General features: G+C 40.4%; 1 protein-coding gene across 1 annotated transcript in view; it reads left to right on the top strand.

Moving 5' to 3' along the window:
* Positions 1–9,768: 9,768 nt before the first annotated feature.
* LOC112251212 (insulin receptor) overlaps positions 9,769–12,703 on the top strand; it is a 121,273-nt gene continuing 118,338 nt past the window's right edge. Inside the window, exon 1 of the mRNA XM_024422064.2 lies at positions 9,769–10,976. Coding sequence (XP_024277832.1) covers positions 10,898–10,976 — 79 coding nt within the window. The 5' untranslated portion in view covers positions 9,769–10,897. The remainder of the gene's footprint in view (positions 10,977–12,703) is intronic.

Genomic DNA, 12,703 nt, shown 5'->3' with positions numbered 1-12,703 from the left:
TTACATCAATCCTCCTTATCAATGACTATATTTTTCTCACTAACCACTGCTTCGCACTCATTAAACATCTCTTATTTTAAAATACATCAGCCAATTCTTAATCAATCCAAACAATTACATTTTGAGATTCCTATTTTCCAATTGACTGTCTTTTGTTTACCTTCACTAGTCTATATCTCTTCCCTTAAATTAATTGGAGTTTGTTCTGACACTAGAATAGGGAGTATTGCTGATCTACCATCAGCTGTTAAGACGAACTGGAGTTGTCATTGGAATTAGCTGCGTTAGTCCCGAGAATCCTATAGTTTTGGCATAGGTTCTTGATCAGCTCTCATGGATGTCATTGAAAACTGACCCTCCCCTGTAGGATTCTCTGGGCATCCCTAGTATCTGTGATTAGGCCCCGCCCATGGCTTCACAGGGCCCTGTGGTTGTCTCTGATTATTTTGCCAACCACCACAATGTTCATAAACTAACTGAAACATTTTAAAGTTCATTTTAGGTTTAGTAACCTCTTTGCTAATTCATCTTTACCCCTCACTTCTATAATACACACCTTCTATTAACTATTTTCCAAGGTAGGGCTACCCACTTCCCCGGATAACAATTAATTAGTCACGGCATACCTTGTATTATATAATATAATACCTTGTATTAGAACCTATACTATAACGTCTGCAAATCTGTCACTGGATAATACAGATGACTTAATGTCTTCCAGTATAGCGCCTCAAATATCACTATTATTGATAACCCACGTTACCAAAATCATTCACACTTCTCTTCCTATTTCCACAATCTTTAGTAACAGTTAAACTTTTCTGGGTTCCTTCCTGCACCTTGCTCAGTCTCCCCTGTCGTTTCCAGGTCCTTTTCTTTTACTTAAGAGGGCAGAGAGCGTCTCCTTATCATCTTCCACCTCTGTCTCTCTTTATTTCCACCACTCCGGACACCAGGGAGATTTACCCACTGGTGTATGGTGAAGGTTTTGGAAACCATTCCACCTTCTTCCTGTCTGACTTTTCATTGTTTTTCTTCAACATTCCTCTAGCTGTCTTTATACTTTTCAACAATCCTTCTCCTTTTTCGTATGTGTTCTATCACCTCAAACATCATTATGTCTGTTTCCCTGTACTGTATATTCCTCTACCTTACACCCCAGTATACAGTTTCTATAAACCTTACTGGACACCCGCCAATGATTTTTATACACCTCTATATGATTCATAGTATTTCTTCCTAACTTCTAGTATTGTGCAATTCCACTAGTCATTCATATATCATTTACACTCCCCTCTCCTAGTGCAGGATCAAATGCATCCTTTCTGCCAGGCCACACTTAAGTGACGTCTCAGGAAGGGTGTGCAATCCCTCCCCACCAAGGACAGGCAACTTTCACACTCACTATCACACTTGTACTCACGGTTTCCCCAAAACAACCTGCGAATTCAGCCAGTCCCTGATACACTTCCCCAAACACCAGGAGGTGTTATTATACAGAATTTGCACCTACCAAAACAGTGCTTTGCCAAATCGGGTCAAAGCGTTATTGTAGGCTATACACTCCCCCAGGCAGACCGCTAAAACGAGTCGGAGCGGTATCTGTAGGATTTTCTATTTATTTGTGCTGACAATGACAGCTGCCACTCCAAACCGAACCAAGCAGATCAGCCAGCCAGGGCAAACAGATGCGCCAAACCAGAGTGAACAAAATCTCCAGATGAGCGGTCCGGCTAGCAGGACAAACTGAATGACACACCCAACTCGGACCTACTGATGAAGGTGAATGGGCCGTGTTTGTGCATAGACCCAGACAGATCCTGAACAGACTAATCCGGCCGAATAGAATCAGACAAAACAATCCCAACTCAAACAGGCCTATCATGCGGTTCAAATGAATCAAACAGCCCCACCCAACTGAGCCACCCGACACCAATGAAGCACAACTCCCAATTCACAATGCCCACACAAATATTAATACTTATTCTTTAATTAATCATGTGTTCCGGTAGGATAACATTTCAGAATAAATTGGTAGGATAACTGGTCCCCTTGAGTACCAGTACCCAATGCCAGCACAGTCAGTAAGAAGGTTAGAGACCTCACAAGTCTAATTGCTATTGAGAACAGCGATAGGAGTTAGTAGTCACTCAGATTGCAACACGTGTAAGGGAATCTTTTTTGGGGGGGATTTTACCTTAATTTAACTAGGCAAGTCAGTTAAGATCAAATTCTTATTTTCAATGACTGTCTAGAAACAGTGTTAACTGCCTTGTTCAGGGGCAGAACGACAGATTTTTTTTTTTAGACTCTAACCGCTAGGCTACCTGCCACCCCTAATCTCCAGAACTCTCTTCTGATGGTTTACACATATGCCATTAATAAATATAACCCTCCATTCAGGAGGAAAGTTATTAGAAGTCATGAACCATGATCAGACCACATACGACTGGTTCAGTGCTTAAAGAGCACTTCCATTGTGAGGTTAGCTCCTCTGTGGTGTCATGTCTTTGGCATCATTAAATTGAAGCCTTTTATTTTATCAAATCAATTCTCTAATTATTATTACGTGATTAAACTAATCATGTAAATGTAGTTAACTAGGAAGTTGGGGCACCAAGGAAAATGTTCAGATTACATAGTTATAATTTTCCTAATATCTCTTCAGATATTTTAATATCTGATCAATTAGTCTTCTAATTAATCAGATTTTAATATCTGATCAATTAGTCTTCTAATTAATCAGATTTTAATATCTGATCAATTAGTCTTCTAATTAATTAATTATTCTTTACCTCACGTTAGTCTCATTCCAAACGTTGTAAATGGTTGGTTATCTGCACGAACCCAGCCTTTACTATGAATCATCCATACATCAATTGTCTTGATTATTTATTTACTAACTACATAATCACAGAAATGCACAATCAAACCGTAGATATGGTTACAAGGAAATGATAGGAGAGGTTCCCTAGTGGGCTAAGCAGATATGACGGCTTGGTGGACAAAGGGAAGTGGGTGTGGACTGAAGGGCGGGAAAGACCCGAGTCACTACACAGTTGATAATTACATTAATTGAAATGCTAATCCTTTGCACATGAACGCTCACTCATTCGGGAATAATTGTAATCAATATTTACGCCCAGTGTGTCGTCGATCGCTGTTGGAATCGTCAGTACTTCTGTTGGAAGGTTCATCCGATCGTCTCTCTCTGCTTCCCTGAAGTATTTCATGGTTAGAATGGATACTTCAGAGTACCATTCAGAAATGTTCTCATGGAATAGATGCTTTGGCGGTTGTTGGTCTTCGCATCCCAGGTTAACAATTTCTAGCTGCAGACTAGTAATTAGTTTCTAAGATTTGCTCTTATTCTGTCGGAATTGATAGTCTCAGTTTAACCATTTCCACCCGTGTAGCCAGTGCTCCATGTGGTATGGTTAGGAATAACACAACCATTATAACCTTAGCTTATACTGAGGTTTTTGTGGTCTCTACTCAAACCTTTGCTCGCCCAGCTGACCGAGGTACGCATGGTCTGAAGAGGATTTTTTTCAGGTGGGGTTTTTATTCGTAACAGTAGAAAAGGGCTGTCCCATGAGACTTATGGGGGCGGGCCAATGACTTAGTTAAACTTTAAAGGGAATCCATTTCTTTCACATTAACGGTTTAACATATCATTACATAATTTCACAAATAGTTTAATCTTTACTCATTCGTTTTATACAATATTTAGACGTAAACCTCATAACGGAGGCACCTGTATAAACAAAGTTATGGTAATGTGGCTGTATTGTCTCATGAGTACACAAACATGAAACAAAACGGATTGGGTCGTAGCTGGCTTCTCCACTGACCTTTTGCACATTCTCCATTCTCCAACTCATTTTGCCAAGACCTTGGACGTATATAGAATACAGTCCAATTAGACTATTAAGGTGTGATAACTATATTTTGTATACCTTTTTGTTTATGCTTTCTTTCCTTTTCATTTAGTTTCCTTTGAAACTTAGGAAGTGAGAGCCATAAACAAGTTCCCCATACAATCATCACTTAGTGCCACAATGCCACTCATTTGGGTAGAAATGTAATTATGTATTTTGTGAGTGTGTGTGAGTTTAACATTTGCCTAAGTTACTGCCTAGATCCACCAGCCTGGACAACCAGACAACGAGCCAAGAACGGCGATCCCAATCTGGACATCCGCTGCCCATTCTTGTGGTGGACTGCTCTGCTTTCAGAGAGCCTACCCGGGTAAACCACCAGAAGGGGACTGCAACAATGATCCACCACCAGGACATCACATGGTCATTTTTATGTTGGTTTGCAACTTGCAGGATAATCGCAAAAGTCAACCACCAAAGGGGGACTGTCATGACAGCCCTTCGGGGAGGATCATAGGTGCCCCCCCCTCCTCCCTCTCTCTCCGAAGTTTTATGACTTATTCGTTAATTCCTTGAGACCCTCTCCCCCTTTGGACATGCAGTGTGGAAGAGAGGATTTTACAGTGGAACAATGAAGCTGTTCCCACCAACTCCTTGGTCCCCAAAATTGGAGAATTAAACATTGTTTATAATTTTGAGATTTTTGGTCTTAATTTAAGGTTAGGGTTAGTCATAAGTTTAGCAGTGTGGTTGAGGTTTGGGTTAGGTTTAAACACCTTTTAAGAAGATAAATTGTAGAAATAGGTGGGGTTTATGTGGCTGTGGTAACTAGTAGCGACCCGTGTTAACATCCAAAAGCGGAAGTTGCGTCACAGGTTCTCTTTTCATTTCCACTGAAAACCGGAACTTCCGGTTGTTGGGGACTCAGCAGAGACTAAGTCAAGGGTAAACACACACAATTGTTTATGCACCTTTTTATTTGTGAAATAACGCTAACTCACCTTTTTATTTAATTAGCATTTACCCACTTATTACTTTTCCAGCGTTGATCAAAGCTCAGAACGCTTCACGCCAGGCTCTTTGCGAACGAGTGGAATCATGAACAGTTGTTTGTTCGTTATGTTTGCCTGCGGTATGTTGCCCCCTGGATTTTCCTTGTTAGCAGAACATTCACCACTCTCTCAAACAGCTAAACTCCACCCTCTCACAGGTCGGGGCACAGGGTGAGGGCCAGTGAGACATTAGAAAAAGTATAGATAACTTAATAGAAAATGACTCAAGTAAAAGCCACCCAGTAAAATACTCCTTGAGTAACAGTCTAGTTTAAAAAGTACTCAACTGTCATACTTTAGTAATGTTAAAAATAAAAGTAAATGCTATACATCAAATTCCTTATATTAAGCAAACCAGATGGCACTATTCTTTTTTACTGACAGGCGGACAGAGAGGGGCTCACTCCAACCCTCAGACATCATTAACAAACACAGTATTTGTATTTAGTGAGTCTGCCAGGTCAGAGGCAGTAGGGATGACAAAACGTTATATTAATAGGTACAGTGGGGCAAAAAAGTATTTAGTCAGCCACCAATTGTGCAAGTTCTCCCACTTAAAAAGATGAGAGGCCTGTAATTTTCATCATAGGTACACTTCAACTATGACAGACAAAATGAAAAAAAAAAATCCAGAAAATCACATTGTAGGATTTTTTAAAATGAATTTATTTGCAAATTATGGTGGAAAATAAGTATTTGGTCACCTACAAACAAGCAAGATTTCTGGCTCTCACAGACCTGTAACTTCTTTAGGAGGCTCCTCTGTCCTCCACTCGTTACCTGTATTAATGGCACCTGACCACAACCTCAGTCACACTCCAAACTCCACTATGGCCAAGACCAAAGAGCTGTCAAAGGACACCAGAAACTAAATTGTAGACCTGCACCAGGCTGGGAAGACTGAATCTGCAATGGGTAAGCAGCTTGGTTTGATGAAATCAACTGTGTGAGAAATTATTAGGAAATGGAAGACATACAAGACCACTGATAATCTCCCTCGATCTGGGGCTCCACGCAAGATCTCACCCCGTGGGGTCAAAATGATCACGAGAACGGTGAGCAAAAATCCCAGAACCACACGGGGACCTAGTGAATGACCTGCAGAGAGCTGGGACCAAAGTAACAAAGCCTACCATCAGTAACACACTACGCTGCCAGGGACTTAAATCCTGCAGTGCCAAACGTGTCCCCCTGCTTAAGCCAGTACATGTCCAGGCCCGTCTGAAGTTTGCTAGAGAGCATTTGGATGATCCAGAAGAAGATTGGGAGAATGTCATGGTCAGATGAAACCAAAATATAACTTTTTGGTAAAAACTCAACTCGTCGTGTTTGGAGGACAAAGAATGCTGAGTTGCATCCAAAAAACACCATACCGACTGAAGCATGGGGGTGGAAACATCATGCTTTGGGGCTGTTTTTCTGCAAAGGGACCAGGATGACTGATCCGTGTAAAGGAAAGAATGAATGGGGCCATGTATCGTGAGATTTTGAGTGAAAACCTCCTTCCATCAGCAAGGGCATTGAAGATGAAACGTGGCTGGGTCTTTCAGCATGACAATGATCCCAAACACACCGCCCGGGCAACGAAGGAGTGGCTTCGTTAGAAGCATTTCAAGGTCCTGGAGTGGCCTAGCCAGTCTCCAGATCTCAACCCCATAGAAAATCTTTGGAGGGAGTTGAAAGTCCGTGTTGCCCAGCAACCGCCCCAAAACATCACTGCTCTAGAGGAGATCTGCATGGAGGAATGGGCCAAAATACCAGCAACAGTGTGAAAACCTTGTGAAGACTTACAGAAAACGTTTGACCTCTGTCATTGCCAACAAAGGGTATATAACAAAGTATTGAGAAACCTTTGTTATTGACCGAATACTTATTTTCCACCATAATTTGCAAATCAATTAATTAAAAAGCCTTTGGGTGTCAGGGAAAATGTATGGGAGTAAAAAGTACACTTTATTTAGGAATGTAGTGGAATGAAAGTAAAAGTTATCAGAAATATAAATAGTAAAGTACAGATGCCCCCAAACGACAAGTAGTACTTTAAAGTATTTTACTTAAGTACTTAGACCACTGCTTTTGGAGGATGAGTGCAGGACTGATAAATAGTCAATTATGGATAGGTCAGTCAGTCAGTTGGCTAGCTACCGGTAGTGACTTATTTTAGTATTGCAGTAACGTTAAAGGGCTCTGGCTAGTGTTAGCCAGCTAGCTAGAAGGATGAAGTAAGAAGCAAACGTTAAACAGAGCTTGACCTCAGCAAGAGAAAAAAATAGGCTACTAAGTTCTCATCATAACTTTGCTTTACAGAGAGTACTGCTGAGGCAGTCTACAATGCATGCAGGAGGAGGCAGAGGAGACCGAGAACCTTTGTGAAGCTAGACACAATAAGGATTAGCCACAATGGTGGAATTTGCAGTTGGCCTTCAAAATAAAAGGCCCTCATTGAAAGTGATGCAAATGGTTTCAAATAGAGGGGTCGTTACATATTTGGACTAAATAATTGTATAGAAGTTTGGAATGTTTTTATATAAATGGAACAAAATACAATAATTTGTTAATTTGACAAATGTTGAAATCGCACTGTGGATGTTTTACACTTCAGAATTGCATTGGGGACATACTTATATTTCACTGTACAGCCTGACCTATGAATTGTAGATACATTAAATGGGGTATCAGTCTACTCAGTGGCACCCACAGAAGACAACTGTGAAGAGATTACACTAATATTAGGGCCATAGTTCATATTGCCAGTCTCCGAAACCACAGTGAAATGAGCCAACTTAAGCTTACCAGTGAAATTACTATGTGTATTGGACATAAATATTGCACTGTACAGCCTTACAAATGGATTGTGGATCAATGAAATGGTCTACTCAGTGACACCCATAGAGCACAACAGATAAGTCTAAACAAATATTAGCATCATAGCTCTTATTGCGGAACTTTGACTGGGAAATCACCTCCCCATTCAGCCGACTGTGCATACTGACGTTCATATTCAAATAAAATTGTATTTGTCACATGCTTCGTAGACAACCGGTGTAGACTAACAGTGAAATGCTTACTTACGGGTCCATTTTCAACAATGCAGAGTTAGAGATTAAATAACAAATAAAATAAAACATTGAAATAGTGACACAAGTAATAAATACAGGGAATAAAAAATAAATAGTCAAAATAACATGGCTACATATAGAGAGTAGAAATTAACATGGCTATCAATATACAGGGAGTACCAGTACTGAGTTGATATGCAGGGGTACGAGGTAATTGAGGTAGCCATGCACTGTACAGCCTTACCTATGGATTGTGGATAAATGAAAGGGGGTATCTTGGCCATGTTCTGTTAAAATCTCCACCCGGCACAGCCAGAAGAGGCCTGGCCACCCCACATATGCTCTCTCTAATTCTCTCTTTCTTTCTCTCTCTCGGAGGACCATGCCCCAGGACTACCTGACATGATGACTCCTTGCTGTCCCCAGTCCATCTGACCGTGCTGCTGCTCCAGTTTCAACTGTTCAGCCTTATTATTATTATGACCATGCTGGTCATTTATGAACATTTGAACATCTTGGCCATGTTCTGTTATCTCCACCCAGCACAGCCAGAAGAGGACTGGCCACCCCACAGACTGGTTCCTCTCTAGGTTTCTTCCTAGGTTTTGGCCTTTCTAGGGAGTTTCTACACTTGCATTGCTTGCTGTTGGGGGTTTTAGTCTGGGTTTCTGTACAGCACTTTGAGATATCAGCTGATGTACGAAGGGCTATATAAATAAATTTGATATCAGTGTACTCAGTGACACCCACAGAACACAACTATTTAGAGATTACACACATATTAGCGTCATAGCTCTTATTGCAGGACTTTGACTGTGAAATCACCTCACTATTGTGCATATTGGTTTGTTTCAAACCTGTCCACATGCCCATAGCTGGCAGCACACATGTAATCATAAATTCAGAGTGCAGCTGCATGAGACCTGATCGTAATGCCTGAGGTAACTTTGGATATACCTATAGGGCTAGTTAGGAACCATAGGTAAATTACACATTGTACATGACAATATGTTAAAATTCCAACCGCTCCAAATTTCAATTACTTAAAAACCTCAAACCAACTTTAAAGTGTAGAAATTCATATTCAAATATTGAAAGCATTTAATGATAAAAACTGAAAGGTGTGCAACATAAAAAATATTTTCTAATTTCCATTGTGTAATTATTGATGGTCCCTAACTAGCCCCTGAGACAGGCTATCCAAAGTCAAACCTATTTTGACTCGGTCACACAACAGAAGCTAATTGGCTAAATGATTTGTCTAACTCTTCCCACCCGTGAACACACACAGACGAGACACCCACATCAAACCACAACCAACTCATGTTTGAATTCAGTCATGGCCCATAGAGATAGACAGGACTCATCTTTAAATCTGCAACATTATAGCGTCTTTGACAGCTTAGGCAGCACCATTGAGGCAACAATCCATTGGAATCCCCACCCAGTTGACTACTTTAAAATTGTGGAAGTATAGTGGAAGCTTTCAATGGCAATGTCTATGCTAAAATTATTTATATCCATTATGAGTCCTCTATCTATCTCTATGTCATGGCCGCTAGCATTTTAATGAACCAAATCTAAAACGAGGCCAAATCAGAAAATTCAGCCGTCCTTTAAAAGAAAAATGGGGTCGAGAATGGGCTTCCATACTAACACAATTTTGTTAGACTGTTGGTTTTGTATAACGCTATACACTGCAATCCACACATTGATAGTTGTGCGCACCGTTACTCCAGTCCGTGTTTTCCTACATACCCTATCTGCCCCAGCTGACTGGTAGTAGTTGTTTACTGGTGGATAGACATGGAGAAAAAAAGGTGGGAACCTGAGAGGTGCTTTATACGGTAATCGAAGTTTTTCCCACATAGCAGTTTATTATGCCATTACGTTTGTTTACCTCATATTTCTGATTCTGACAGCGGTTATTTACTTTATTTAATTGCCGGTTTTGAAGCTTCGTTGTTTATATGAGCTGTTTTGCCATGCCAGATAATCTGAAGACGGGAGTTCTCACACTTTTTAGCAATGTGCTGGAAGCGGGGGGATATTTGTTTAGTGGCTAAACGTAATGTTCGCTGGATCCATTTTTTTGGGGGGGGTTTCATGTTGTCGTGGGCTGGCTGTAGCGACTGAATCAGTTCAGAGGAAGGTCGTTCAAATATATCCACGTTTTTCCTGCACGTATCCAAATTTCATGGGATGTGTTCACATTTTTTCCTCTCACGTTTTAAAACTAGGTGTTTTTCCTGTGATACCGCGAAGAAGTGCAATATTGGAGTGCATGAAACACTCAACGACCTGTGGATTACAGCAAGCTAGCCAACGTTAGCTAGCTTCTTGGGTCTATAGAAGTTCGGCTACATAGCTGGATTTTTGGAAAGAAGAGGACACCCAGATTTCTAAATGATCATGCATTAATCTTAAAGAATTGCTTTATAATACGGAAATACGGTATCTGAGTGCCTTTCAACAGTGGAACCTCGTTTATCGTGGAATGAGGCCGTGGCTAGTTACTTTCTAGTTTAGCTAACGTTAGCGGTGTGGGATTTTTTTTTTCTCGAATCGGAATACTTTAAAAAGAAAAATCAAACATTAAAGTGAACTATCCCATACAATTGTGGGAAATGACTATTTTTATTCGCAAATGTGTCGCCAGAACACACGACCAAGCTATTTAGTGGTCATTTTCTTCAGGGAGAACCGAAATCCCAAAGTTAGCTGAGAAGATATTGCTGTTAATTAAGATACAACCACGTTGGACCCCTGGCCCCTTTTTAAGGGTGCTAACTGGACTAGCTAGCTTGATTTATCTTTTCCATTTGAAAACTTTGTTTGTATTGGATTTTTTAAACGAACTTTGGATATCCTCAAAACACACACAGAGAACACACTCGAAGTTACAATGCGGCTTGGGACTTCAGCGGTTGTTTTGGTTACTTTTATCTACATTGGATGTCAGTGTGTCCTAACAAATGGAGAAAGTAAGTAAAGCTATAGTTGTAATGCAATGTTGCTGACTATACACGTCACATTATTCTACTAACGAATTATTTGTTGCACATTTCTTTCTGCACAACATTTTAAAGTGAATTTATTGAAAACTAATTAAGTAAAGGATTATTTGCCCGTGGTCAGTTGAACAATATGGTTGTTTCACCATTTTGCCACGACACAATTGTACCTTAGGGTGGAAATGTTTTTCCCATAGTTATGTTTCTAATATTTGCTTGCAAAATTATTACAGAATACCCACCGCCTCTTAAAAATATAGTATTGAGGCCTGGCGTTGATTCGTTAACCGGAGGGCCAGATTAGCTCCTGTTACTGGACTATGGTGGTCTTTTACAGCGAATCTAAACTGAAAGTTGCAGGATTCGCTTGCACAAATAGGCTGGCCTCTTCGTGGCGACTTGCTACACACAGTCTCGTTGTAGCAGGACATGTAAATGTATTTAGCCATCTTTAAGGTCCCTGAAAACCCCATAAATTCAGGTTTAGCCTACATTCTGGGTTTGCTCTAGCTAACTTTAGCGATTGAAGAACTAGGTTTTCTGTTATGACGCTAATTAACTATCGCGAGCCGTATGGATGTTGTGCGTTCGATTGAATTATTTACCGAAGGTAGAGGCGAGCAAAACCCTATCTAGTTATTGACTACGGTGTTTATATAGCTTGCTAGCTAGCATCGATTGCTAACATCGCTCCCAAATGCCTAAACGACTATATGGGTTAGCTGCGTAGCTAGATGATATTGTTTACGCTTGTCCATCCCTCAAAATAAATGCCAAAAATAATGTTGACATTCACACCGTCTCATTTCACCATGTGCCAGACAATTACTGTGAGGATGTTTACTACAGAGTGATTTAGTATTGAAATGGGAGAAACAAAACAAGATTATAGCTGTATATCCTATTCCTTGTGTTATGAGAAATGTTATTCCTTTTGTTATGCGGGACATTTTGTATGGAAAAACCAGGCAAATCAGTGTTTTTAAATTGTGGCTTGTAGCAACATTTGCAGCTTATTGATAGTTGTTGGCCTAGTCTTTATCACAGCTTTATTTGAACTATCCACGTCTGAGAGAAATATAAACCCCACAGTCCCTGTTTTGATCCAAACATTTTCAGATCATGATGAAATCATTTCACAGCATACAATATGATTGTCTCTAATCTTCCATGTTTGCATGACTCGGAGCCATGCATATTATGAAGACCTGGTACAAGATAAGGTGCTATTCCATACCTTTTATTTAATCTACACTATATATTTATTTTCTAGCAATATGGAATATTTTCTAGATGAGTGGACCTGGAGTAGCTTTTTTCAGACTTGACTGGCAATTTTGTGCTGCACTGAATTTTGCATAATGAAAATGTCTAATTTACAGTCTTTGCATATTTCTCTTGCTACAAGACAGTCAGAATTATGCTCTGTTTGCTTCCTTGTAAAGCTGACACATCTCTAGAACGTTTTATCTAGAACATATGAGGCTGTTTGTAAACATTAAGGAAATAACTAGTAGGCATTCCTGTGATGGCCGCATGAAGTGAAAGCATCTGTATCACATCCGGCTGGGATTGGGAGCCGGATTGGGAGTCCCATAGGGCGGAGCACAGCGTCCGGGTTTGGCCGGGGTAGGCCATCATTTTAAATACAAGGGGCGGCAGGTAGCCTAGTGGTTAGAGCGTTGGGCCAGTAACCA

Source organism: Oncorhynchus tshawytscha, linkage group LG01 (assembly GCF_018296145.1).
Source record: "Oncorhynchus tshawytscha isolate Ot180627B linkage group LG01, Otsh_v2.0, whole genome shotgun sequence".
In the NCBI taxonomy this organism is placed as follows: Eukaryota; Metazoa; Chordata; class Actinopteri; order Salmoniformes; family Salmonidae; genus Oncorhynchus; species Oncorhynchus tshawytscha.
The sequence above is the reverse complement of the archived record's forward strand: the minus strand, read 5'-3'. Positions and strand labels throughout refer to the sequence as shown.